At 39.2% G+C, this 26,778-nt stretch overlaps 2 protein-coding genes across 2 annotated transcripts; one reads left to right on the forward strand and one right to left on the reverse strand.

Moving 5' to 3' along the window:
- Positions 1–16,636, forward strand: nme7 (NME/NM23 family member 7). Its single transcript, XM_040128260.1, has 12 exons — positions 1–220; positions 1,969–2,070; positions 2,424–2,590; positions 3,047–3,157; positions 4,700–4,750; positions 4,930–5,137; positions 5,252–5,357; positions 8,602–8,666; positions 9,255–9,323; positions 9,582–9,683; positions 15,854–15,961; positions 16,527–16,636. Exons 1-12 carry the CDS (start codon positions 215–217, stop codon positions 16,557–16,559), a joined length of 1,128 nt encoding a protein of 375 aa, XP_039984194.1. The 5' UTR covers positions 1–214; the 3' UTR covers positions 16,560–16,636.
- Positions 16,599–26,167, reverse strand: atp1b1a (ATPase Na+/K+ transporting subunit beta 1a). Its single transcript, XM_040128265.1, has 6 exons — positions 25,896–26,167; positions 21,366–21,494; positions 19,761–19,916; positions 19,347–19,531; positions 18,098–18,181; positions 16,599–17,970 (listed from the first exon to the last, which is right to left on the reverse strand). Exons 1-6 carry the CDS (start codon positions 25,987–25,989, stop codon positions 17,713–17,715), a joined length of 906 nt encoding a protein of 301 aa, XP_039984199.1. The 5' UTR covers positions 25,990–26,167; the 3' UTR covers positions 16,599–17,712.
- Between the last annotated feature and the right edge of the window lie 611 nt (positions 26,168–26,778).

The following is a 26,778-nucleotide window of genomic DNA, read 5'->3' on the forward strand; positions in this document are numbered from 1 at the left end:
CGGACAATTGTTTGCTAACGTTAGCATAGCAACCACGGGATAACATAGAAGCCCTGCTCATGTTATCAACTAGTTAGCTTGTTAACTACGCTAGGCTAAACTACAGCTAGAAGTTTTATTAATATTAGCATTTTGGAGTGACCAAACAAAGTAACACACTATTTACATGCAGCTTTACAAAAGCAACAATTGGTGGTAAATAACAAACGAGCTAATGCCGGTAGGTACAAATTAACTATTAGCTTACGTTAACGTGTAGTTAGATCTCACTAGCGTTAAATTGGTGCATAAATGAAATGTTATTACCACAAAACAACATAGATATTATGATAAGGAGTTTTTAATTCAGGTGGAATGTCCATGTTTTGTGTGATAGGTTAATCTCGGTTGGGTGGTCAATACATTTTGGTTTTCACTGGAAAGGCAACCAAACTTTATCAGCTCGCTAACTTGCTGACGGCACGTAAAGTTATTCTAACTTGGACAGAAAAGAACAGCTGGCTGATGCAGTGAAAGAGGCGAGACAGTAACAGTAAGCACCTGTTCTGCTTCAGTGCCCTCTAGCAAGACACAATATCTGGGGCACTGGTCTCAATGTCACTCGGCACAGGAATGAGCTACTGTGCACTCAGTAGCTCATTCCGGTTTAATTTGTTCCATAAGATTATTTCATCCGTTTATATCTGAATATTCAGAGGGTGTACATCGTCCCTACATTTTTGTAGAGCAGAAGAGAGGGGTTGTTTATTCTATTTGCCTACATAGTCTAAGTCACAGGGGCTGGATCTCTTTCAAGTTAACGACTGGCAGAAGACAAGGAATCACCCTGGACACGTTGTCCTTCACAGACACAAACCCACCCACACTAGGGTCAGAATAAAGTCTTCAATTCACTTAAATTGCATGACTTTGGACTGTGGGAGGAAACTGGAGTTCCCATGGTGACTGTCTGCGCAGAAGGCGCTGGAAGCCAATAACAGGCCTCTGTTGCTGTGAGGTGACAGTGCTAACAAATGAGCTGCCACCTCAGTAGACTAAACTAAATTTAAGCCAAACTGACAAATGCACTTGAGGCGATCATTTGCATTGATTAGTGCACACTGCTTTGGATTCTTAATTGTTTTTAGTAGAAAAGATAAATAAAATCAGATCTGTCATTACTCATGTTTTTATATTAGAGGAATTCAGGTAACTCTTAATTTAATAGCATTTAATAGCACTCCTTCGATTTGAAGTAGGCTGCTGTGCTATCAAGAAATTTCCAGAAACCTTTACCTTGAGTTTATAGTAACCTCGACTTGCTAAATGAGGAAAGCCTACCACGGTCTGCCATGTGACTAAACTTAGCTCTTTAAAGAACCCTACTGGTGCTTTTGGATGCTTTAAATCAATTTGCACAGACTTAAATCCTTCTTAGGCAATCTAACACAGTTCACATCAGTTGTACATTTATGTTTTGTTAAAATTACATAATTGCTCTGCAGAGCAATATTCTCGGTGTGCAGCACACTGTCAGATTGTAAAAAGTCTTTGATACATTACTTTCTGACAGTAATATAACATTGACAAAAAACATGAGTTGTAGTAAATGGGCTAAGCATGCAAAAAAACCACTGACATGGCCCTTTTACAAACTTAAAGAACTATTAAGTCTGCTGCAACAAATACGGAGTTGTTGACCCTGACTAAAATGTTAATGAAACTTAAATTGTTTGGACTTATACTAATCAGTTTTTTCCTTGTTGTCATTTAGGGTTATTGTGAAACTATTTTGGGTCTGTAACTGTGGCTGAGGCTTATACAAATAAGTTTCACATAAAAATCTTAATTTTGGTGTGGTTGTTATAGTATCAGAGCCTCATGGTTTCAGTCGACATTATGACAACTTTTTGATCTTTTTAAACCACCGTATGAGTTATTTTGTGCTTATGTATTACTGTGATTTGATCTGTTCTTTGACTTTTTCAGGAGGATCGCTATGCCTTTCTTGCTGAGTGGTATGACCCTACTGCAGCTCTCCTGCGACGCTATCAGCTGTTCTACTATCCCAAAGATGGCTCAGTGGAAATGGTAGACATTTACTACAGCAGTTAATAACAAATTTGATGTTACATTGGATGCTTCAGTCTCCTTAGGTTACTTATACAGGCAAGGCTACTGTAATTAAAATGGATCAGGCTTTTTAACCTAATAATAAATATTTTTAAGTAGACTGCTAAGGCAAGATATAAATGTAACAGTCGAATGTGGTTTCAAATAACTGCTTGACACTGACAGCTTGTGGATACAATTGCTGACTTTTTAAGTACTAACTGTGTTTATAAGTGCTAGAGTATATAATTTTTTATAATTGCCCTTTTATGCTAATATCAGATTTATTCCTGAAAATCTACTCACATGTTTTTTGGGGTTTTTTTTTGCAGTTTGATGTAAAGAACCAGCGAATATTTTTGCGAAGAACCAAATATGATGACATACATCAGGAGGACCTGTTTGTTGGGAATCGAGTGAATGTGTTCTCACGGCAGCTTAATCTGATTGAATATGGGGATCAGTACACAGCAAACAAACTTGGCAGCAAAAAAGAAAGGTACGATAAGTCCACATTATCCTCACCAGTTACATGCCTCGCGGGTTTGCAGCACCTTTGAATTAATTAAACCATGCAAGTGTGTTATTAGTTTCCTCATAACTTCAAAAACTTTGCCTGAATAATATACAGTATTACGTTATAAAACAATAACCCTAAGACTGTCAGACTAACCAAGCATGTGTTGTCAGCTTTCGGTTTTTATTTGTGCTATGGGCCACAATTTGCCTTCCATTCAATGCATATTGAGGAATACTGAACCCTACATGTAAATATATCATAAATTCTTAATATATTTACATTACTGTAGTGTGGAAGTGTTTTCTGTTAGGGTCTTCAGATCTTGATAAGTTGTCTCCTGTTGTCTCTAATATCAGATACAGTCCTTTCAAATCCTGATGAATTTTTTTATTTTTTTTTAATGCACCTTCTTTTTTCCTCTGTCCATTTTTCTAGAACTCTTGCATTGATAAAGCCAGATGTAGTTACCAAGATCGGAGAGATCCTTGAATTGATACACTCCTCCAACCTGATTGTGACCAAAGCCAAAATGACAAAGCTTACATGGTAAGGTCAAAGCTTCACTGGTGAGTGTCTAATGATACGACGAGTCATACTCTGGTAATGTATCAGTCATACTATTGTCAAAGAGGCAGACACAGGCTGTTTGGTGCCAGTATCCTCACATAAACAGATGGATGGCTCTGCTTTCTCACACACATTAGGAACATATGGCATTCCAAGGGGTGGACAAGGTTGGCATTTAATTAAATGCTAGCTGTTTTATCAGGTGCTCATTCATGGTATAATCTTATTATCAAACCAGTCAGTTTTTTTGATATAGAAATAAATATAATGAGTACATTTACTTTTGATCTTTAAGTATATATTGCAGATGGTCCTTATGAATTAAGAACTTTTGCTCATAGGAGGGTTTTTAGATTGTGGTACTTTAAAGGATCTGAATTCAGAGCTGTAGCCAGGATTTTTGAAATACTGAGGTCACAGGTCCTCCCTTGCATCCTCATCACTCTCTAATTTGGAGCAGAAATCAAAACAAAGGTCTCCAAAATCTTTCAATTCTATGGATTTTTATATTTTATTTACTCAGGTGACTGTTTAGATACACTTTTTGTTTTCCCACCATGAAGGTTTAAATACTGTTTGAAAGCCTTTTCCACTCTGCTTGGAATAGAATTCTGGGGGAGAAATGCAGAAGCCTTTATAATTTTGTTAGCCTAAAGGGAGTCAAGTTTAAACACACTCAGTGATATATACAGTGTCAACAAACTGACCAAAAAAAAAAAACGGAGACATGACTCCAGTGTGCTCCAGGGTCATAGCCGCAATTTTAGACACCCTGAGGTAGGCCTTCAACCCAAAAATCCAGAAAGAAAGTCCCTAAAATTTCTAATTATTTAGATTTTTCACATTTAATTTATTAGCTTAACTGTTCAAATTTATGCTCTTTTGCAGAAATTACTCTGAAAATAAATAACTTCTTATAAACTTAAGACAACTAACCAAATTCTTTGTAAAAACTGTCTCAGAATGTTATCTCTGTTTTTTTTAGTACCATTTACAATGATTACATCTCTTTCCAGAAATTTCATGGGAAATTACTAGGAAATTATGCACCTGTAAATTGAGTGTTTCCATTTCTATTAGCCAATATTAAGGTCTAACTGTTCTCTAAAAGCTTTCTTTCTGCCAGGAGTAAAAGTCTGCGGGAAAAATACCGGATCTATAAATACTAGAATCATCCAATAAAATGTGTATGTTTTAAACTGTAGCAGGCAAACTTCTCCCAGTTTGCTAAAACCCCATAATTTAACCCACAAATCTGAGGACATGACCTCAAAGTCCTCAGTGGTGGAAAAATTTTATTTTATTTCAATTCTGTCATCTCAGAACCATTGTATTTTTGGTTCTTTTGGTTAAGAATTAAGAAGGTAAAATCTTACACACCAAAAAGGACCAGTTCCGCACTGAAAAATCATTGACTTCTGTATATGTCTTTTTAATTAGTTTGGTAAACTTTTGGGCTGTAATCGCAAGATAATTTGGTCACTCATTAACTCCATGGTTTATGGTTTTCTTACATTACAGGAGCCAAGCGGCAGACTTTTATGTGGAACATCAGTCAAAGCCTTTCTTCAAGTGAGTGCCTGTGTAAATGATTTTCCAGCTTTGAGCGGGTATGAACAGCAGAAGAGGTTTTCTCATTCAGAGAACCTGTGACAATGATCCTAATGACACTGTAGTGACATTTGGATACATTTACTGCAACTGACCTAATGCTATTAGGTATTCCATTTCAATGAATGTTCATTTTGCAGTAACCTGGTGCAGTTTGTGTCTTCGGGGTCTGTGGTTGCCATGGAGCTGATGGGTGATGAGGCCATGTCAATATGGAGGAGGCTCCTGGGACCTGCAGACTCTGCTGTGGCACGGAGGGAGGCACCGCTGACTGTCCGTGCCCAGTTTGGAACAGATGGCATCAAAAATGTTGGACATGGCTCTGACTCACTTGCTGCAGCAGCAAGAGTAAGGATGTTAAACCCTATTCATGTTCATATGTGCCCTTGTAGCCCAAGCTCCATATTTCCAGATATTGTTAATTATCTTTGAGATTTTTTTTCTATTTCTTTGTTTTATTAGGAGCTTGAATTTTTTTTTCCATCCACAATTGGCCATGGTCCCTCTAATACAGCTATCTATACAGACTGCACATGCTGCATCATCAAACCTCATGCCATATCAGAAGGTAAGGAGCCCATATCAACTTACACTATCTGCAGCTAAAGGTTAATTTCATTATCCATAATACTACATGTCGGCATATTTATTTATGCACCTGTCGCTATCTGTCTGTTGATATGTCCATAATTTATCCAGTTGCGGATGTACTGTAACCATTGTGAATAGAATTCCACTGACTTGTATAAGCCCTTCCACCTATGTGACTGTGGCTGTGAATGTGTTTCTGTCACACAAAGGCACTACATGGTTACCAAATTTGGCTTTGGATTTTTCCAAATCCCTGCCCTGATCCCTGTTCATGGAGCATGCCACTAGAGCTCTGACCTGTGAAATGTGAAATTCTCTGGACAGAGCACACAAAAAGTTGTTGACTGGACTGGTTCAGGACATATAAGACCAAATGCAGTTGATTTAAATGAAGAGGCTCATCATTCTCCCATATAATTTAATCAGATCTATGATCCTGATTTGATTTCTAGTGCTTATCCTAAACGGTAATTTGTTTGGTATGTGATTTGAGCTAGATTTAATTTAATCTCCATGTATGTGCAGTACTTGTGCTTTCTCTTTCCCTTTCTTTGTTTTTCAAAAACACTTGTCTACATCACATAATGGAACTCTCTTTTTTCAGAGAAATATCAGCTGAACATTAAGAGCTGAGGGGACATTTTGATTAGGAGATGCTGGCCCTAGCTTGAAATGTTTATTCAATAGGAACATCTGAAAGGAAGTACCATAATAAAAGGGACCAGGCAGAATTGATACTATATTACTATTCGTGTGTTTGGAGCATTTAATGTTGGCCAGTTTTCAAAATTTTCAACCTTTTAATCCCCAGTGTGTCTGTATGATATCTAGGTGTGCCAGGATCTGGTACTGTGCAAGCTGCTCGCTGGCATGACTTTCTGCCACACCTAAACAGAATGGCGCCATCCGTAATGTTAATACTGTAGTTAAACCTGTGCTTTCCCTGCTATGACAAGTTAAAATGTCTGCTGTGAGACAGGTCTATGAGAGGGGACCGTACACAAGTATGTGCATGCTTTGTTTTGCTGCAGGGCATAATCAAGCAACTGTTGAACTGAAAATCAGCTGCAATATTAAATTTCTCCAAAAAATAAAGTATGCATTTGTATGCATGTTTCAATTAATAATAGTGGTTACTGATAATAATTCACATTTGTTCCCAACAGTATGCAGTGATGGTGTTATAATTTAGATATGTGTCAGCTCTTTCTTGTTTCTCCTACTCTTTTAGGAGGGCTGGCTACTCTTCTCCCTGGTTTATGCAGTTTCCACATTTCTTGCGAAGATCAATGTCAGCGAAATGTAAATGTTAAATGCTACATAAAAATGTGTCTGTTTCCCACACTTTAATTTAAAGCAAATAGTCAGAAGCTTTCAGCAATTGAAAATTGATTTATACTGCCATTAATAATACACATTTTCTCTTTAATGTTAAAGTACATTTTATTTAAATATTTCTACAGTAGGCCTTTATCCTAGGAGTTAATGCAACCTGAGGAGGAGTTTATGCAACCTTACAAAGTCGACCTGCAAATTTCCCTGTGCTCATTGTGGTCAAGCAGCTCAATAGGTATTGGCATTGCATAATTTCAAGTAGACTGTGCTGTCTACAGTATAACTGACAGATCTTTTCTTACTAAAACATGGTTATGACACCTTCCTTAACGCACACTTACTAGATTGCCATTTGTCTTCTGATAGTCATGTTGTAAAGAGATTGCGGCTGATCTGAAAATGTTGATGAAGTCCTCCTGAACTACCCAACAAACGAAAAAACAAAAACAATTTCTGAGTAAATCTGGTGTCGGAAACTTGCTGTATTGTATCACTGCAATCCCACATTTGAACAGTTGTTCACAAGTTGCACAAGATTAGAGAGGCAGCAAGTGTTGTCATCACCAGACTGACTCCCCATAATTTGGTAATTGGTCTGGCTCGTGTCTGCTGGACTCAGTAGATTTTTGGTCGATTTTTATCAGAATAGTCTTGTAGAAAGTCTACAGGTATAGTAGCAAACAACAAAAACTAAGATCATAAGTAATAATGTTGGTTTTGTGAGATTATGATTCAAATGTTCAGATTTTTGGATTGGCATCACTGAAAGGTCATAAATTGTTCAGAATACAGTATTTGCAATATTTTAATGTGACCACACAATGTTTACCATCAGATCTTAGCTGACACCTGTGGTCTGATCCAAAAATAGTAACTCAGTCTGAGGGGTTTGGCCAGCTGAGCTCAAACTGGGACTGTAAATCAGTTCAAAAACAAATAGAATCAAAAAGCTTGCTTTGATTTCCCTCGAGGATCACTTAAGAGGCCAGTGTATGCTGCGACTATGTGTACAGGGCGCAGCCAGTCACAGTAGAGACTAAGGAAGTTGTGACTCAGGATGCAATCAGACATGACTGGAATAGAGAAGCCTCTGTTGCCAGGCACCCAGAATAGGATCTCCTAGCAACAGCACCAGCTGCTTTTGGGAGCTGCATGGAGTGTGTGCCTATCCTAGGCAGGCTGCAGGCTGCTGGCTGCTGCCTGGGGAGGACACAGAGGGCCCAGGAGGTGGTTACTTACCTAATACACACATATCCAGACTGTGACTGAATGACTGCCCAAATAAGAGAAAGTCATTAACATTGGTGTAGCACCTAGTCTAAACTGAAAGCCATGATTACACGCAGCAGCATTTAGAATTAATGGAAAATGTAGACACCTCGTGCCCTGCCTGAAGAGTACACAGGCTACTTTTTATCAGGATGTCTGACTGAGATTATGAGGCTGGCGCCCTCTTTCAATTATGTGTGTCTGCAGCAGTCTGACCTTCACTGTCACTGTAGCACCTTTGTCCCTGCAGCTGTACGACTTTTAAATTAATGCATGGCCACAGTGACAAGAGGTACAGCTCTGTATGTATAAAGTGTTGACTGTCTGGACAAAAATAATGTCTCCTCTCCTCTAATAGAAAGGACATCTGTAAAACAATCTCACTGTAGTTTGTCCAAAGAAGACACTATAATCTGAGGTCAGCATAAAATAACATTTAAAAACAAGAACATTGTTATTTGTTTGATCGTGTGATCTGAACTGTGACTGTTGCTCCAGAGATTATTTGTTTACGATCACACTGAAGAGTTTATTGTAGCACGAAACACTGTGCTTGTCAGTCTGTGTAAACTTAAGAGAAAAGCTCATCGATATTAACAGTTTTGATGTGTTCACAGGCATCACTGGGAAGATCCTGAACTCCATATCTGCAGCTGGATTTGAAATCTCAGCCCTTCAGATGGTAAAGGTTTAACGAATAATTCTCGTCCTTCTGCTTTGGTCTTGTACAATCTGCTATACGTTTGCTGATCTTGATATGATTTCATTGTGTTTATGTAAATCAGTTTTAAAGTAAATTAGTTTGCTCTTGCCCCTATATCTAGGCTATAGTCATCAAACCAATATGTAGTGCATTGATTTACTCTGATCCAGCCTGACCTCATAAGTGAAGTCAGCATCACTGCTGCAAACAGTGACCTCTCACAGTCCATTCATTTTGCCACATCAGATGTGATGTACATTCTGGGCTGTAGGACAAACATAAATTGATCGTGGATTTATTACTGTGACCACAGAGCATGTTGTGCATTAATGGTAAAAAAAAAATTGTGCTACTTATTTATACAGTGCCTTTGTTCTAAGGATCATATCTCCTACCCTTGATGTTCTTAATGTATTAGTTAGAATTTATTTCATTGAAATTACAAAAGGTCTTTTGTGATAATGGGGCTGATGTTACAATTCAAAGCACCTTGAAAAACAAGTTCCTTTATTGTGTCCTCTACTGTTTTTTCAACATTTAATTTCCTGGAATATTTCCTTTTCCCAGTTCAATGTGGAACGTGCAAATGCAGAAGAATTCTTTGAAGTTTACAAAGGGGTTGTTACAGAGTATCCTGTGAGTATAAACATTACGCTGTTGTGCCATCATGGCAAGTACCCGCATCATAGTTCTGAAAATTGCTACTTCTGATAATAATAAAAATACAAACCTTGCCTGATCTTTTGTCAGGATCAGGAATATGTGACAGATTTTGTAAATAGCCAAATGAATTTGAGTCAGTGCGTATTATCATTATCAGTCTAATGCTTCATCTAAAAAAAAATTCAAATTCATTATCAAAGTTTTGAATGCATTTCCTCTCACTCCGTGCAGAGTATGGTGACCGAGCTGTGTTCTGGACCCTGCATGGTCCTGGAGATCCATGGCGCTGACACACCGCACAAATTCAGGGAATTCTGTGGGCCCGCCGACCCAGTGAGTCAGAACATATTTAAAATGATCTCCTATTTCCTCATTACATTCTTTACTAGAAGCCTGTCTGACAAGTAAAATGTGAAAAGTTGTGTTAAATGTGGTGAAAATCAATAAATCATCTGCAAATGATTATCCATCCATCATCCTTTTGAACTGGCTTTTTCACCTGCCCTTGTTGTCATAGATAGGCAACAGAAAAATTGATCACAATAAATACATAAAATACGCTCAGTTGCCGGTTTATAAGGTACATCTACATGTAGCTAAAAGTAATGCAGTCTTATACAACAGCCCTGTAATTGAGTTTACTTTCATGATGGTTCTAATATTGTTTTGCATGTTTCTAATATTTTTTTCTGCCCTCAGAGTTAGTAATTTTCATATATTTTAAAAATGACACCATTTCTTCTACTGCGTAAGTTTCCCTAAGTACCCTGAATAAAAGCACCAGCAGTTTGAAGTTTTTATTGTCCTGTTTCAAGGCTTTCAGAGATCAATTTTTTTTTGTGTGTGAATGTGAATAGAGCCAATACAGCCAATTTTGTGGCGCTCCTTCTGTCTTGTAGCCTTGATTAAGCCTGGCTACAACTTTGGAGTTTAGATTTTACTGTGTAGTCTGAGATACATCTGCTGTGAAGTCATTAAACCCAGCCAGAATTATTTTTAAATTTGAACTGATCTCAATATTTGATTTCAAGCTCTGATTTGTTTAAAACTCATCACATGAAAAGTAACATGAATCCTTTTTAGCCTGTGTTTAGTGTACGTTGTAAAGATTTTGTGGCTTATGCGATTAGATAAAAGACTGGGCTCGTGAATAAACTAGAGTGTGTGTGTGTCTTTGTGTGTGTGTGTGTGAGTGTATGTGTGTGCGTGTTTGTTTTTGTGTGTGTGTGTGTATGTGTGTGTGAGAAAACACGTGCATGCATGTTCCTGGGTATTCTGGAACCAGTGCTGCAGGGCTGTGCTAGTGCGTGATGTGAAATCTAATGATAAGAGGCTTTGCCTCAAATCACTGAGTGGTTACCATAAAAATGAGGGACTACCCACACCTGCACAATTCCCCTACAGGTTCAGTGTTTATCTACGACTCAGCTTTCCCTTTGTTTATGCTGACATTTTTTATTATACTTCTGTGCTTAACCATCAGTCCCCCAGTCCACAGTCAAAATGTTACTGACATTGCAGCTAAAGAGCAGGAAAAGGCTTTGTTAATTAGCTAATGATTTCCAGGTCACATGATACTACACCACTGTTCATTGATGCCAAAATAATTAAGCCTTTGCTACTGCCCTCTTCTATTTTGTTAGTTATCCTCTCCAGACCTTGCTCCGGTTTGGTTTCTTACTAGTTAACACTTATTGTACATCCCTTTTGTGTTTATGTAGTTTTATGTAATCATCACATCTTTCAAATTAAACTGCATTTATTTTTGCTGGTAGAAACATTTCAAAAACCACAATAAAGCACCCACAAATTAGATCAAAGCCCCATTGGGGCTGTTTTTGTAGTTGAATTATTGCTTTGTTCTTCTGTTTAAATTAGTACCATTTGTTCTCTCCTTCAGCTGCTATAATTTGTTTTCAGCCTTGTCTCTCCATCTTCTGTAACCTCTTTGATTGCTTCAGACTTAACTGACTAACAGGGAGGTCAAGCAGTTTCATCACTCCATGACCTCAGACTCACCTCAGTATTATCTTTCAAATAACCTAAACATAAGCACTCCTACTCGTCAGTGGAGCTCAGTCATTTGATACATGAGATAAGTGGAAAGTCACAGCAGCCCTGAGATCTCAGAGAAGAAGAAAAGTTGTAGACTAGATCATTATGCTAGAGGCTAGCTGATGAGGTCACCCACAGGGCATGTGTGGCTCCATGTAACATTGTTCTGACAAGTACCAAAGTACAGTACATTTTCTTTTCAAATGCAGTGTGTAGAGACATTCCAGACGTCATTATCAGGCTGGCAGAGTGGATTGGACAATCACTTTAACCCCCAGACTGTATGAAAAGGTCAGAACGTCTATTAGGTGTTAAGGGTTAGCTGTTTGTGATAAGAATAGGTTATTGATGAATTCCAGTTGACCGAAGACTAATCTATAAACAACAGAGATCTTGTGCGAATAGACACGACTGTGCAGCTGGATTAATTAACATCAAACACACTTCATCATGTTACAGTTAATGGTAGATCATTTTAATTGTGGTGTTTATTTTACGGAGAGAGAGAAGAAACAAAATATATGACACAAGATATGTTTATATAATATTATTAACTAGGCGCCATATATCTCAATAAAGGATCCTCATGTATTCACACCTCCACACCCTTTGCTGCCATGCATTGGACTCACTCAGTCATGAGATTGTGCTCTGTCTTGTGATGTGCCCTGATATCAGAGTGGACAGACACAACGGTCCTCTGTTAGCCAGTCCTGACCCAGCCTGTACTCTCTGCCCTCTTCCAGAGTGGTTTATTTTCTTGGAGTCTCTAAGTATACACTTGTCCTTTAAATCAGCAACTTAATGAAACATCAGTGCCCCTAACTACACACTAGTAGTACACGTGGTGGTCACAACATGCCGTGTTGCTTCACTTTGTCTTACAGTAGATGATGAGTGTAAGAAATGATCAAATTGGCCTAAGCTTCGTGTTACATGGGGTGAAGATGAAACATGCTTTACCTACTGATTTTTGACCCATCTATGTAGTGCTTCTGTGGAAAAAGATATCAGCTTATCCCTGGTGGCCACTATGCTAGATTTAGTGCACTACGGTACCGACAGAAGATGCATCTGAATAGAACTGAATTGTAGCTTGACTTATTCTGATTAAACCAATTGTATGTCGTTGATTAACAGAAACTAAAACTACTGTCAAAGAAACTATAAATAGTTTCCACTCAGATTAAATTTTCGCCTGATCGGGGGGGCTTTTGTTTTCACATCATTTTGTATGCATATAACATTTTTGGAGACTTCAGACTTCTTTTTTCTTTATCTAGGTAGCCAGTATGTGGAATAAAAATAAAAAAGGCCAATCGCTAACAGACAGTAGCAGTGGTTATAGTATGGGGAGTATGATGTTATAAAAGCACAAGGAATAAGATCCCAAAAAAGCTACAGTATACGTTTATGATCACATAAAAAGAAGATACAAGAGTTAAGACACACTATCAAGATTCACATGTGATGGCAAGACATGTAGGACATATATGTATGTATTTAAGTATGTATATATATGTGTGTGTGTGTGTGTGTGTGTGTGTGTGTGTGTGTGTGTGTGTGTGTGTGTGTGTGTGTGTGTGTGTGTGTGTGTGTGTGTGTGTGTGTGTGTGTGTGTACGATTACATTAGAAAGCCCACCAAAACCCCTTCAATTCATAGTTTGAAAGTTATAAGTAGTTTTTAAATGTCCGCAGCAGCTTTTCACTTTTACCAGTATGTATGTACTGTATGTTTGTAAGTGCCTAGACAAGGGAATGGAATGAAATGTGGGTTTGAAAAAAATGCAATTTTAAATATTCCATAAAACAAAATTCTCATAAACGTGTTTCCCACTAGAACAGAGAACAGTTGTAGCCGTCCGCAGTGTGGCAGACTCGCTTTAGTGTCCTCCTCACTTCAGCAGGGTTGGTCAGTCAGCAGCGCATGAAGGATCAGACGTAATTTCTGGACGGTCATGCAATCACAAAGTCACTCTGCCCCGGGCATTGCTGTCCACAAAAGCCAGCAGTTAGGTGAACTTCAGTCTAGCACACTATGGGACTCATTCAAATCAAATTAAAGTCTGACAGCAGGTCACTCATGGGTAACTAATGCAATTACAGAGAACAGTGCTTTACAAAGAATTGTTTTATCTCTAGGTAGATCTCTCCCTGATTTCCACTTTGCCTTCCTTGGCTTTCGTCTCACGTGGCATGGGACATGTAAACGACATGCTGCTGCCTGGTCAGATCCATTTTGCAGATAGTTATGCACAGGGTGCTGTATTAAGTTTCCCGAAACACAAACTGAGATTGTACAAACTTTTATCATTATTCTGATGTTTCACAACTGAACAGCCATATCAGGAGTGCTGCCTTTGTTTCTTCTTGTTTACCTTCTCTCTTATTAATACAATCTGATCATTACAATTATACCCATTAACCAGATGATGGAACTTGAAAAATCACTGTTAAGGTTTAGCTAATAATAACTCATTTGGAATGTACTAAAAACCTATTTTTGTCAGTGTTAATCACATTTTGCTAGCACAATCACCAGACTACAGTACCAAAATCTATCAAGATATTTGTTATGCCAAATTGTTTGGCCACTGCACCTCACCTCTCATCACTGATAATGAAAATGGATTGGGGCGGAAAAGGAAAAGTGGCTACAATGGAACAAGACAGTCATACTATCAGCTCTGTAAGGCTGTTAGGTTAGTTTTATCGTCCTTTGTTAAAAATATATAAAAATGTGTGAGGATGGAAATAAACTATTAAGTCTCCAAATCTGGTTTCCAGTCAGCAGTAGCCATTACTGAAATTTATCAGAAGATTTCTGGCATTTTTTTAGTCGATGAAGCTCTATAGGCAACATATTTGTCAAAAAAATTCAGGTTTTTGTACATACATTTTGCACTTTAATAATGAAATGCTTTTAAATAATAATAATAATAATAATAATAATAATTTTCCTAATTTAACGTCCCAATCAAATGTGTAACTACAAAATGCAACACGCTTTGGAAAGAAAACAAAAATATATTTCAGTTGCCCCCTTGGTTTCCCAGTTATCTACACTTCCCATGATCCTTTAACCTTGCAACATAATTTTTCTTTCATAGTCAATTCAGTGTTGTGTAGTACAGTTTTCAAACCAGGAGGCCTGTTTTCCACAAGTTCTTTGTTTTAAATGACAATGAATGGCTTCGAGAAGACTAGGTTGATTTATGACCTTGAAACTTTTTCCTGCCTTTTGTGTGCGCTCTCCTAAACCACTGGAGGATAAAGAATTTGTCAAACGAAATGTTCCGCTGCCGCAAGCCGCAGCCAGATTCTTTATCCTACAAAACTAAGACAAAACAAAACTTTGTTAGCGTTATGCAAAAGTATTTCTATCTTGTTGTATTACCTAATCTCTGATAAACAGACAGAGAAAGCTTGATAGTTACAGCGCTTAGTTTTGACCAGTTTTTAAGTATATTTTCTTTGATGCTGGCCTTACTGCTCCTTGAAGATCAAACTTACCTATGCTATATTTGAAAGTGTAAAATATCACGATTTGCTTTTCCCAATGTATTAAACATTACAAAAGTGCTGTATGTCACATAATGTTGGCAATCTTTTAGAGTTATTAGTCACGTCGGTGACTTAACTACTCACACATTGCCCCTCCCCTGATGGTGAAGCCATTGGGAGGGCTGCATTTCCCGGAGGCACAGAGTTGCAAAGGGCAAGAGAGCCCAGTTTTGACCTTGGGAGTGTCCGATGTTGAAAGGAAACAGACAGGCGCTCAAGATAAAGCTGCTGCCTGGAGTAGTGCTCAGCATTTGTGAACAATAGAAAGGAGTACTTTGGAGTTGTGCTAAGATGTCAAATAAAATGTCTCCCTTCCTTGTTTTTTAATGTGTAGTAATGAGGACATCATAAAAGGAATGGAAATTGTGTCTGATTTGTTTTAGAATTTCATTGAAGAGAATGGCATAATAGGGAAATGTAAGGAGGGTGGTGCCACATGTAATTTTGAGAGCTACAACTCCAGAAAATATTTAAATATACTAATGAAACTAATCTGGAATATTTAATTAAAACATTGCAAATTATGTAGTAATTCTAGTAGGACTGCAGGAAATGTATTAATACCTTATGCAGTATTATAGCATGAGACTGAGATTATGCTAAGGTGAACATTTCTTACATTATGAAACATCTGTAGGAGGCTCTCTCAACATTCACTGTGTTGCAAGTTAGCTGAATGTCAGTGTTTTGTCACTTCCTCCACAGGATCACATGTTCAGTTGCTGAGTAATCACTGTGTGTTAGTAACATACAACAGTAAAGAATGTTCCTTTCCAAACTCATGATTATATTAACTTGATATTTTGTATGAAAATGTGTTGCTGTGATTTTGTCAGTGTTTTATCAGGGAAGGAATCACAATGCAGATATTTTCATTCAACAGGAAATTGCACGGCATCTTCGTCCAGCCACACTGCGTGCTCTTTATGGCAAAGACAAAGTGAAAAATGCAGTCCACTGTACAGATCTCCCTGAGGACGGTGCTCTGGAGGTGGGTGGTATGTCACTGACACATACACATTGTACTCTCCGTGTACTAGATGGAGTAGACCCACATAACTTTGTCTGTGTAGTGCCTCTGATCCTACAAATAGGTTCCCTCATTGTCTTTCAGTCCATGAATTAATGGAAAGGACCTTGCGTTTAGCCAAGAACAAAACCCCCTCGACTGTGTGAAGCCGAGTCTCATGACTTTGTTCTGTGGGCTGGGGCAACCTTAGATCACACTGGTTTTGAGGAGAACAAGAATGGCAGAGGAATTTGAAACAAAACCATTGTTTAGCGGGGAGTGGGTCTGACCCATCCAGCGTCATTGTGCAGGAAAACTCCTGATCTGTGGCCTGGACAAATGCCTCCTTGTTAAACATTAGCTTGTGACTGACTGAGCTGCCATTTTCTCAAGACTGGGACATAGTGGCCAAGAAAGGGCTAGCACAGAGGAGAATTTACTCGGTGAACTTTTACTATTCTGATATCAGAGAAAGACGACTGGCTGATACTTTGATGTGAAGTTTTAATTCAGTAGGTGCTGTATTCATTTTCAGTTCCTTTTCCAGGTGCAGTATTTCTTCAAGATTTTGGATGGATGAGTGCAAACAAGAAAACGTGCTTACTTCACAATCAAAGACTTCTCAGTTGTCTCACTTTTCTGTTTATTGTTTCAGCCTTATGCAGATTAAATAAAGTGACAAGAGCAGACTCCTGACAAGTGTTTTGATCTTCAACACTGAATTAAGTATTTTCACACCAACTAAACATCTCATTACACGGGATACTGCATTGCCTCTGATATTCTCTAACTCTTTGACCAGCGACTTTGGTATTGGATTCATACATTACACTTTGAAAAAAATGTACAACTGCATAAATATAAAATTCTTCCACCATGAAAATGGCTAAAACATTCAATAGTAAGTTGCATCACATCATGTGATGTCTCCAGCAAAACAGATTTCAAAGCACTGAGTTGCCACTGTTTCCATGGAGGTGACAGTCTTCTAGGCTGGACCCACAAAGCTCTACACTATGAATTAAGAATGAACATATGTAAGAGTATCAAACAGAAATGTCATCAAACCATATCCTACAGCTAAGGTGAACGACAAAGAAAAGGTGTACAAATGTATCCTTCCACAGTCAACTTGAACAACTTGGATTAAGGAACACACAAAAAAAAAAAAGATTCCATGGAGCGTAGTCATTTACTCATACATGGGCCATAAAGGTTCAGAGTACCATGCTAGTATTTCAGTTAATCAGAGCACATTAACACACACTCCACACACTCACATAAACTAACACACCTGCACACAGACACAAGCACACACACACCTTGGACCACTAAAGCTGACATAAGACAAAAGAGATTACAACAGGACTAGACTACAGCACTGGACACTCCAAAAATATATAGAAACCACATTAGGATGAAATACTTTGGGGACAGAAACACAGCTCGCTACACGTCAGTAGTGGAATTGCGGTTTTACAGTAATAGATGAACACATCCCATGGCTCAAGGAATATTTTCATTTACAGTAGAATAAATATTTGCTATTGCTACTCTTGTATTTTACATTCTAACCCTCAACAAACACACAGAAAAGCTAGTGTAAAGCACACGAATTAAGTGTAGGTCCTGTATATTATGAATGTTCAAAGACTAGTGGTGTTTATCTGATCTCTTTAATTCTCTCTACATTTTATTTGTTTTTAAAATGAGAGTGCTTGTCATGGCTGAGGTCACGAGCTGACTGTGATCTTAACATCGAAACGTCCTTGATAGCGGTCTTTCTCGCTGTAGTTAATGTTTGCTCCATATGCTTTGCACTCGATACGGAGCTCCTGACCAACAGTGAGGTTGGTAAACTGAATGGCCACCAGAGGCTGCAGGTAATTGGGCTGCAGCAGTTTGCCGTAGTACGGGTAGTACTGGAGAGGAAATCCCCCACCTATGCCAAAGTACTTGATCTCTCCAATCTTGTCTTCATCCTCTTCTCTCTGCAAACACGACAGTAGAATTTGATTTAAAATCAAACCTTTTTACAGCATCAATACCATAGACAAATATTCTATTAGTATATGTGTACTAATACATCATGGCCAGATGCTTTCATATCAAACGTACCTTATTTTTGCAGTAAATAGGGATCAGGTTGGGCATTAGTTTGCCCTGCAGAGCCTCTGGGAGGGACGAATTGTCAGAAGGAACCTAAAAAAGAGTCGTTGATGAACAACATGCTGAGTAGGTGATTATATTAGGTTTGATTGACAATAGAACCAGGCTGCTGCTACAAGTGGATTTAAATTTTCACTTTCAGTTCAGTTCCTGACCGAGTAGAACAAGACAAAAAGAAAAAGCTCCTATAAAATTAACTGAATCGTGAATTCGTTTCAATGTCGGATTTTATTTTTATGTAGCTGCCAGTGGTGGCGCATCTGTGGGAGATGTCGCCGGTGTGAGAAATTCCTGACACATTAGAATCTGAATTACAAGTCGGAGGCTGACGTAAACGTCATTATGCTAGTAGCGGCTAATGTAGCCTCGTGCTACTAGCCTCACACAGAGATGAGGAGTGGGCTACAGAGGTCTGGTAAGCTCACTTCTTTCTAACTCCTCACCCCCAGGCTTTGTTTTTTTTTAAATTTTCAAACTTGTAGTCTTCAGACCCAACCAACGCTGACTCGATTGACATCACTTGACACAGTTTATCGGATTTCACACAGCTCCCTCTGGAGCCCTCAAAATGCTTTATATAAGTTTATTCACATATACAGTAGTGCTCCACAACACCTGGAAACAGACTTTTATGTGTAAAATCAGTGGAATTCCCTTTTAAAGAAATGGAGCACTTGCAGATAGAAATTCAATGCCTGAATGATATTCTTAGGGATCTAGCAAAGCAGTTTAAACATATAAACATATGCACTGTGTGCATTTTTACCTATAGCTGTGAAGTGTTTATGAACAATGCCTGATTTATTGCCAGTGGATAAGCCTGATTTACACGGCCAGTAATAGTAGTAGTTTTATGCTGCTTTTCTCTAAAAAGCCAAAGTTTCTAATTTTTGATAATATGATGCTTCTAGCAAAGGAGTGGCTCCTTGCAATCATCCCAACAGATTTATCATCAGATCAGTGAGTAACATTAACAGTTTGTTTTACACGGGATATTAGGTTCAGTGTTTTTAAAGAATGTCAATCTTTAGGAACCCAAATCACTTTTTCTTGCGCATTTACACTTTTACTGCTTTTATGTTTTATTGTTCTTTTAGGACATGTTCATTCATCTAATTCCAAACCACACCATCTTTATCAGTGTGAATGCACCTACATTAACAAAAGCTATACTCTTGGAAGTGTGCAGTAAACCTACCCTTGGTCTGAAGTTGACAATCCTGTTGAGCTTAACAATAATGCAGGGCTTTCCCTCCTTAAAGCCATAGGTGGGATCGCTCTCCCCTGAACAGCTGCCAAGCCAAGACCTGCGGAAACGGCAGGCTTTCCTCTCTACCGTTTCAATTTCCAGATTTCCACGTTCCTTGTATGACTGAGGAATGTCTGCACGTGGTAAAAAAAAGACACATTAGACCTTTTTTTCAGGCAAATTCTTGTATTTAACACGAAATTTGGATAACATTTACAGATATTACTGTTTCTTATGGGAATGTATTAGTTAATGGATCTAGAATCATATGAGTGACAAATCTTGATTGACGATTGTTACATACCCATCAGGGATCAGCCAGAGAGTATGACAATCCCTGATTGATGATTGGCTTATACTTGCCTCCACAGTCTTCAAATTTCATCATATCTTCCTGACGGCTGTCATCATAAACTTGAAGGAAATTATTCACGCTGGTGATGTACTTGTTATATGTAGACTCGTCAGACTTTTTGAAAGCAATTTCAGATTTTTCTGAGAGTGGGGTGTGTGACAGACCTGAAAAACAGAACGTTGTTTTGGTGAAATACTACAAAATAAACGGTGCAGTGATTTAAGAGAATTACATGCACCAACTTGAGAAACAACATAAAACAAACTGTTTTTTGTTTTTGGAAAGAAGTGAATTTCCTGCCAGAAGCTACACTGTATATCATGCAAGCTATCTTTTGTATGGCCCAGAGAGAGTCCCTGGTCTATTATCTTAGGACAACACAATGTAGGGTCTAGGGGATTTCCTCAGATGGTCTCTGTCAGCTCTTCATAGCAGTAATTTTCCACAGACCTTGTGCACAAGGCCTCAGTGAGGCGTGGCATGAGGAGAATGAGATGGGTAAGGAAACATGACATTTATTAACCTTTTCCCAGCCCAACTGCTGGATCTGTTTATTTGTTGCTGTAGTTATGAGCACGATTGGAGTTATGTGTGCAGCAGAGAGAGAAGTAACATTTAGTCATTAGAATTACAGTGGAGGCTTGTGAAAGTTCACCAGTCCTGTATCCCCACCCATCCACTCTCACGTGTGTCTCTCTCACAATGGAAACTTTTAGCCTCAGAGTGAGAGGCGGGCTTCAGCTCTGAGAAAAAGAAAAAAAAAAAGAAAAAAAAAATCGAACTACTCTCTGCTTCCTTTATTATGCTGCTACTAGAAACTCAGTTGAGCTCAAAGCGCTCCACACTTACTTTGTTGCTTTGTCAGGCTACTCTTTGATTGTCAACAATTCTGGACGGCAGGGAGAAAAAACAGCAGACAAACTAACCTGTGTGCATGCAGCCAGTCATTTACACTGGCTGCTAAAAATACCGCCAAGGCTAGAGCATGTTCTGTGCAAACAAGACGAGGCTAGTCAATAAAAAAAAAATCTGCAACGTCTCCGAGCTTGCAGGAAATTTCGAAAACACTCGTAGTGTGACTGTAGCAGCGTCTAATTGTTCTAGTTGTTCTCAAAAGATTACAGATTAGAGTTTTTCTCCAGCAAAACAAGCTTAGAGGCCTCTTAGCTGTGAAAAAAATGATTTTTTTTTTTTTTCTTCAAAGGATGAACTACGAGCTGAAAAAAAAAAGAGTTGCCACGCATGAATATGTAAACATGTAGGCTGTGAGGCATAATCATAGCACACATGAATTGCTTTAGTCACAATGGGTGTAAGCTTCAACAGTTCCCCTGTAGCCTGAGGGGGGACACATTGACTGGCTGAGAGGAGTGAAGGACAAAATGGCTGAACCTATCTAAGGTCAGAGAGACTTCTGATAGAGTAACTGCTTCCAGGCACACCCCAACAGTCATTTTTAACGACACGAACCAAAGTGAGCCACATCAACACAGAGACTCAGCCAAAAACATTACCCATCAATGCCCAATCCTACATCTATTTGCTTAACATCTGAGCTGATGAAAATTCACTTGAAAAGGCAAAAGTAAGAGAAAGGTTTAGATTATATTTACCTGGGGGAGCGACTCTGTCCTGATAGGTGGGTTTGTAGTTACTTAACGTAAGCATCATTGCCTGAATGGTCCCAATGAAAATTCCAGCCAAGCATCCATAGAATATCACGTAGAACAAGAAGATTTTAACTGCAGGGAGAAAAAAGTTAATGTCATTAATATCAGTGTAAAATTATTAGAACTGAACAAGAAGTAGATTAACTGATTAATCAACAACTATACTGATAATGTATTAATTGTTTCAGTCATTTATGAGGCAAAAATGACTAAAACTTTCTGATTTTAGCCTCTCAAAAGTAAGAATTTGCTTTTCTCAATTTTGTATCACTGTAAACTGAATATCTTTGGGTTTTGGACTGTTGGTTGGTCAAAATGAAGCATTTAAATCCGGCAAAATGCGATGAGCATTTTTTAAACAATGTTTGGACATTTCATAGGCCAAACAATTACTTTATTAATTAAAGCAGTTTAAAAATGATGAACTTTTTGGATTTTTGAAGTGGAGGAACCAATTTTGACTATATGACTAATGAGCATAAAAGACCAAAAAATTATTTTCATGAAATCTTTGGATTAAACACTATGGGATAAGGTCAGCTCCTCACTTGAAATGAAGTGAATGTGATGTGAGATTAAATGAGTAGATTTATTTTCCTAGAGATCAACTTAAATTTTTGTCCTAAATCTTTAAACAACTCTTAAGCATTCAAGAGCAAAATTTGGAAGAATCCTCGGGAAGAAAAGAAAAACCTTGAGAACTGCATTTAATAGATACTCCACAAACTGCTCCCGCACAGTATGATCCCTTTCTTTTCTCATCAACAAAGCCATTTTAGAACAATGACAGGTTTTTTTCACCCAATTAAAAATGTATCCCAATTATGCAACAGCAGGAGGGCCGCAGTTCCCGTACAACAGATGAATCACTAGTCATTCCGGTCACAGTGGACCCTCCCCCCACTGTGTCGCCCATTACAACAAGTTAACCATAAGAATACTGTTCTCGCTTATATGAACAAAGCAGCCTCTTTTTTCTGTCTCTGGCTTTCTTCATTTCATTGTTGTAGAGAGAAACTTGTAATCACCATTTCTTGTTTGCCGACTTTCAGTCAATTTCAGAATGGAAGAAATACTTAAAAGCTTGTATGCTCTTAGTGGGTTGTGATTATATGTCAGTAATTAAGTTTTTATCACCTTTAAATTAACCCAATTGTTTTAGTTCTCCAGCTATACAATACAGTATCTTCACTACAACTCTGATGTAATGCTGTGGTGGTAAAATTGATATTTGAGATCATCTGAGAGATCAGAGTATCTCCAGAAACCGCATATGGCTCAGGCTCAAGTGAAACCCCAAAATTTACTGTTTATAGTCCGATCATACTGCATCACTTAAAAGCAGCCCACAGTTAACTATCCTTTCCTGTTTTTGCAGTAATATACATACAGTATTACATAATTTTTGAATTGATGGAAAGCTCTAAAAATCCTGCACATTTTTTGTTTCTGTTAAAGGAATATGAGTGTTCGGAGCACAAGGGCTTGAAATCTATAAAAAAAAAGTCTTATTCCAAAGCTTTATTTTTATTCTGGCTTCCATCTTTCAATATATTCTTATATCAAATATTATTCAATATTTTATTCTATCACTCACATACAGTAACAGCCATCGTCTAACACCATATTGTGTTTGATTCCCGGTTCCTGAACACCGACAGAGAGCGCTCTGCTAGTTCATCACCAGCTTTCCCACTACTGATGGGTGGGTTGCTGTTGTTGTGGCACCTCCTCAAAATGTCTTTCTGCCCCCGGTTAGATTTCCAAATCAGCCCCTGTGAAACCAGTTTGGCGGGTTGATCACAAGTTCAGCTCCACAACCTTATCTCCTGCCACAGACTGTATACAGTGGAGAGGAGGTTCATTGGGCTCACTGGGCCTGCCCTAACCACGTCCCTCTAAGACTGCCATTTTTGCGCTTAGAGCACATCATGAGCAGTGTTTCCAGCACATGAAAAAGAGCAACATCCCCCCTTTTTTATGCTCAGATGCTGAACATTGTACATATGAGGCACTTGGATGAGTCCAAGTGACTACAAAAACTCTCCAACAGAAGCAGGGAAATGTTAAACCTTTTCTGAAAACATGAGTAAAACATCAGAATAAATGTTCAGTGTCTACACTTTGAAGACAGACAACCTTGATGGCAGTGCCACTTGTGCTGACGAGTTGTGACGAATTACAGGTAACTTGTTAAGATTAGGCCATCTAAGAAATGAAACTGTTGCAGTCAGCACCTGTTGTATAGGTAAGCAGTATTTGCAAAACAAATTCCTTTTTCCCCCCTCATGGATGCAGATGAAAACCAGGCAAACAAGCGTGTCAGACCATTGGAAGTTATAGCCAGTGTTTCCCTTTGTCAGCCCTTTGTGACCCAGTGACTATTCATTTTAGTTTGGCCAGTTACTTGAGATTTATAAGGACAGGAAATGAATTTCGTGTCAGCACACGTGTGTGATACGGGTACACAACACCATTTTGTAGCCAGAGAGGCCAGCTCTCAAAACTGCTACCCACGAATGTAAATAGCACAGAAACTGGCCTACCAGTGGTGACAGGCTGAGTTTGAATGGAGGGCACCTCCCCCACCAGACTGCTGCAGCGTCTTGTGAGGGGACCATCACCACGTTCACACCACACTGCCGTCTCTAGACTTTTACTGAGGTTTTCGTTCGAGCCTCCTCGACGCTTTACCGGCTCTGCGGTGTCAATTCCCGGCAGATTCAGCTGTCTAAAACGTCGACATGAACGCACACAAACGCTGGTGGTGAAGAAATGAGCGCCCTGGCCGACTCTGGCGCTTGTCATTTCCTATATTTCCCGTTTTGAAAACAACAGAGATACTATTTGCTGACTTGAAACAGAGTCTGACCGGATTAGTGAACATTTTCCAAAATCGGCTGCACTGACAAACCGTGACGGTTTCGGGCAACTCAAGGGCACGACATACCTGTTGCTTTCACAGCAACACCGCTCACTTTTAGATAGTGCGACATCACTTTCCCTCAAGACAAAGACCGACAGTAAGCCTGTAACAGATGCTCACCAACAGTGTAACACCAGGACCGGTCACATTACGACAAGAAGAACGTGTGGAGATTTGAAATTTCACCTTAAAGTAGCTCCCGTAAGTTCGCTATGAACTCGCCATTGACTACCGCAGACCAGCCATGGGGGCGATAATATAGCAGTATTGCTGTGTTTTCTGGTCAGAGAATCAGCCCCCCCTCCCCGGAAATAAACTGTTTATTTCAGCTTTCACTAAGCTCTGAATGATGAGAGGTTTAAACAGGCGAAAACATGCCGACCAATGTCTCCTTCCTTTCAGCAAAAAAACAAAACAAAAAAAAAACCCCTCAAACAAACATGACTGTGAGACGGCGAAGGGCGGCCCTTGAGACATGTGAGTCGTGATCAGTTCTACAGCACCATATTACCAAGTGGTGTCTGGCCGAACCCGGCTTTGTTTCACACAGAAGAAAAATGCCATTTATAATGTGTAAAACGGTTTAGGGAGCTTAATGGGCAGTATATAATGGTGTGTAGTTATCCCATCAAATCAACAACCATTGCTTACCGTATTAGGCGAGCATTCCCTCGTCTTAAAAGTATTGAAAACAGTGGTAAAACGATTAGAGCTGGTTCCATTAATCTTGGGTTGGAGTGTGTGTGTGTGGGGGGGGGGCAAGTAACCGGGCCTGTATACAGGAGCCAGAGATTAGCTATTCGGTTTATTAGTGGGAAGAATAAAATGACCTCTGTTTCTCTTCCGCTCTCCTTGGAAGGCTGAATTCAAAGAGGTGGTCCAGTGAGGCAGGCAACGACCAACTTTCACTGTATGAATTATATTGAGAAGATCTGGTCCACCACAGTCTGTCCTTCAAGATGACCTTTTCATAAAGGACGTTTATTAATGAATGGCCAGACATAGGCTAAGCCTCGGCTATCCATTTCTTATTACAATGTATTAACCATAAAACCAATTGTATATTTTAAGTCTTGTCTAAGTCATATGAGTTAGCGTTTAACGGTCAATGCAAATGCATAAGGGGGCCAAAAAATTCATTTAACGTGCGTTTTTTTTAAATATAGAATTATTTAATTCGACCTGTAGCATGTCTAGTAGGGTAAATCTGTCAGATAAAGCCGGTTTCATGTTTCACAAAGGAGTTTATTCTGATTTTACAGACCAACTTCTACCTACAGCCTGCACTGAAAACCGAAGTCACGACGCAGCATGTCAGAGCCAGTGAGCTCTAACAGGTGCTGTCTGTCTGTACAGTCGGGAAACGGGAGGAAAAAAAAAGATATAAACGGAGTGTGGGGGGGGGGGGAAATCCCCACTGAACACCGAAAGTTTCCACTGCCTGTCGGCCAAGCGCGCTACACCACTTTTTATTTGACATTATGCCGGCGTTGATAAAAGAAAGCTAGCTTGTCAGCTCAGTGAAACACAGGAAAAGGAGTACTTACACCAACTGCCCCCTGTTCTTCCTAGAAACTCATTCTTCTCTGAATTCCACACAAATTTCCTCCATCCGCCGTCACTGTCTTTATTTCCCGACATGGTTACTCCCAGGTAATGTCCCCTTTTTTTTTTTTTTGTCGGTTTATGTGATTTAAGCGCTTGGTGTGGGTAGTCGTAGCTGAGGCTGTTAACTGTCCCTCGCAGGAAACTCGAAAGGACAGCTTCGTACCCGACTCTACCAATTGTACCACACACAATTTATCTCTCAGGGAGACCAGCTCCGCCTGCAAACTCCCGTAATAAGTTACCCCCTAAGTAGGAGGGGGTGGCTCCAGCAAATCACGATCTTCCGCTGCTTTTTGCGTAAGAGGCAAAAGGAGGGGAGGAGGGGGTTGTTGATAAACGTAGAGAGGCCGTAGCGTTCACAGAAAACGTCCAACTGTTGACACTGTCGTTTTAAATGATGCCGGTGTCATAGTAACCAGTCTGCCCTGCGCATCCCTCAAGTCTCCGAACTCTAACGTGGTGGTAAATAAAGCTAAAACTGGGCAGTCAGTAAAGGCTGAGGGACAAAGCAAAGGGATACGTGTAGTCTTACTGATTTTAAACACTGCTACAAAGGGGTCACACTGCTAGGTTGAGTGCCAGCGTTACTTTTCAGGCCATAAAACGTGGGCTGAAAGAAAAAACCGAAAATGTGTGCAATATGTAATATGGGGAACTAGAACACGGCGGTAGCCTGTGCGGAGGAAGAGCAGCAGCATTCGCAGGTTGAAAACCAAGCAAACAGGTATCTGAAAGCTAGCTTCTGCTCAACCAGCCTCAGCAAGACAATATACTGGATTTCACCCTAGCCCCTCTTTCTAAAAAGCTTAAACACGACATTCT

This window comes from Xiphias gladius, chromosome 6 (assembly GCF_016859285.1).
Source record: "Xiphias gladius isolate SHS-SW01 ecotype Sanya breed wild chromosome 6, ASM1685928v1, whole genome shotgun sequence".
NCBI classification, from domain to species: domain Eukaryota; kingdom Metazoa; phylum Chordata; class Actinopteri; order Istiophoriformes; family Xiphiidae; genus Xiphias; species Xiphias gladius.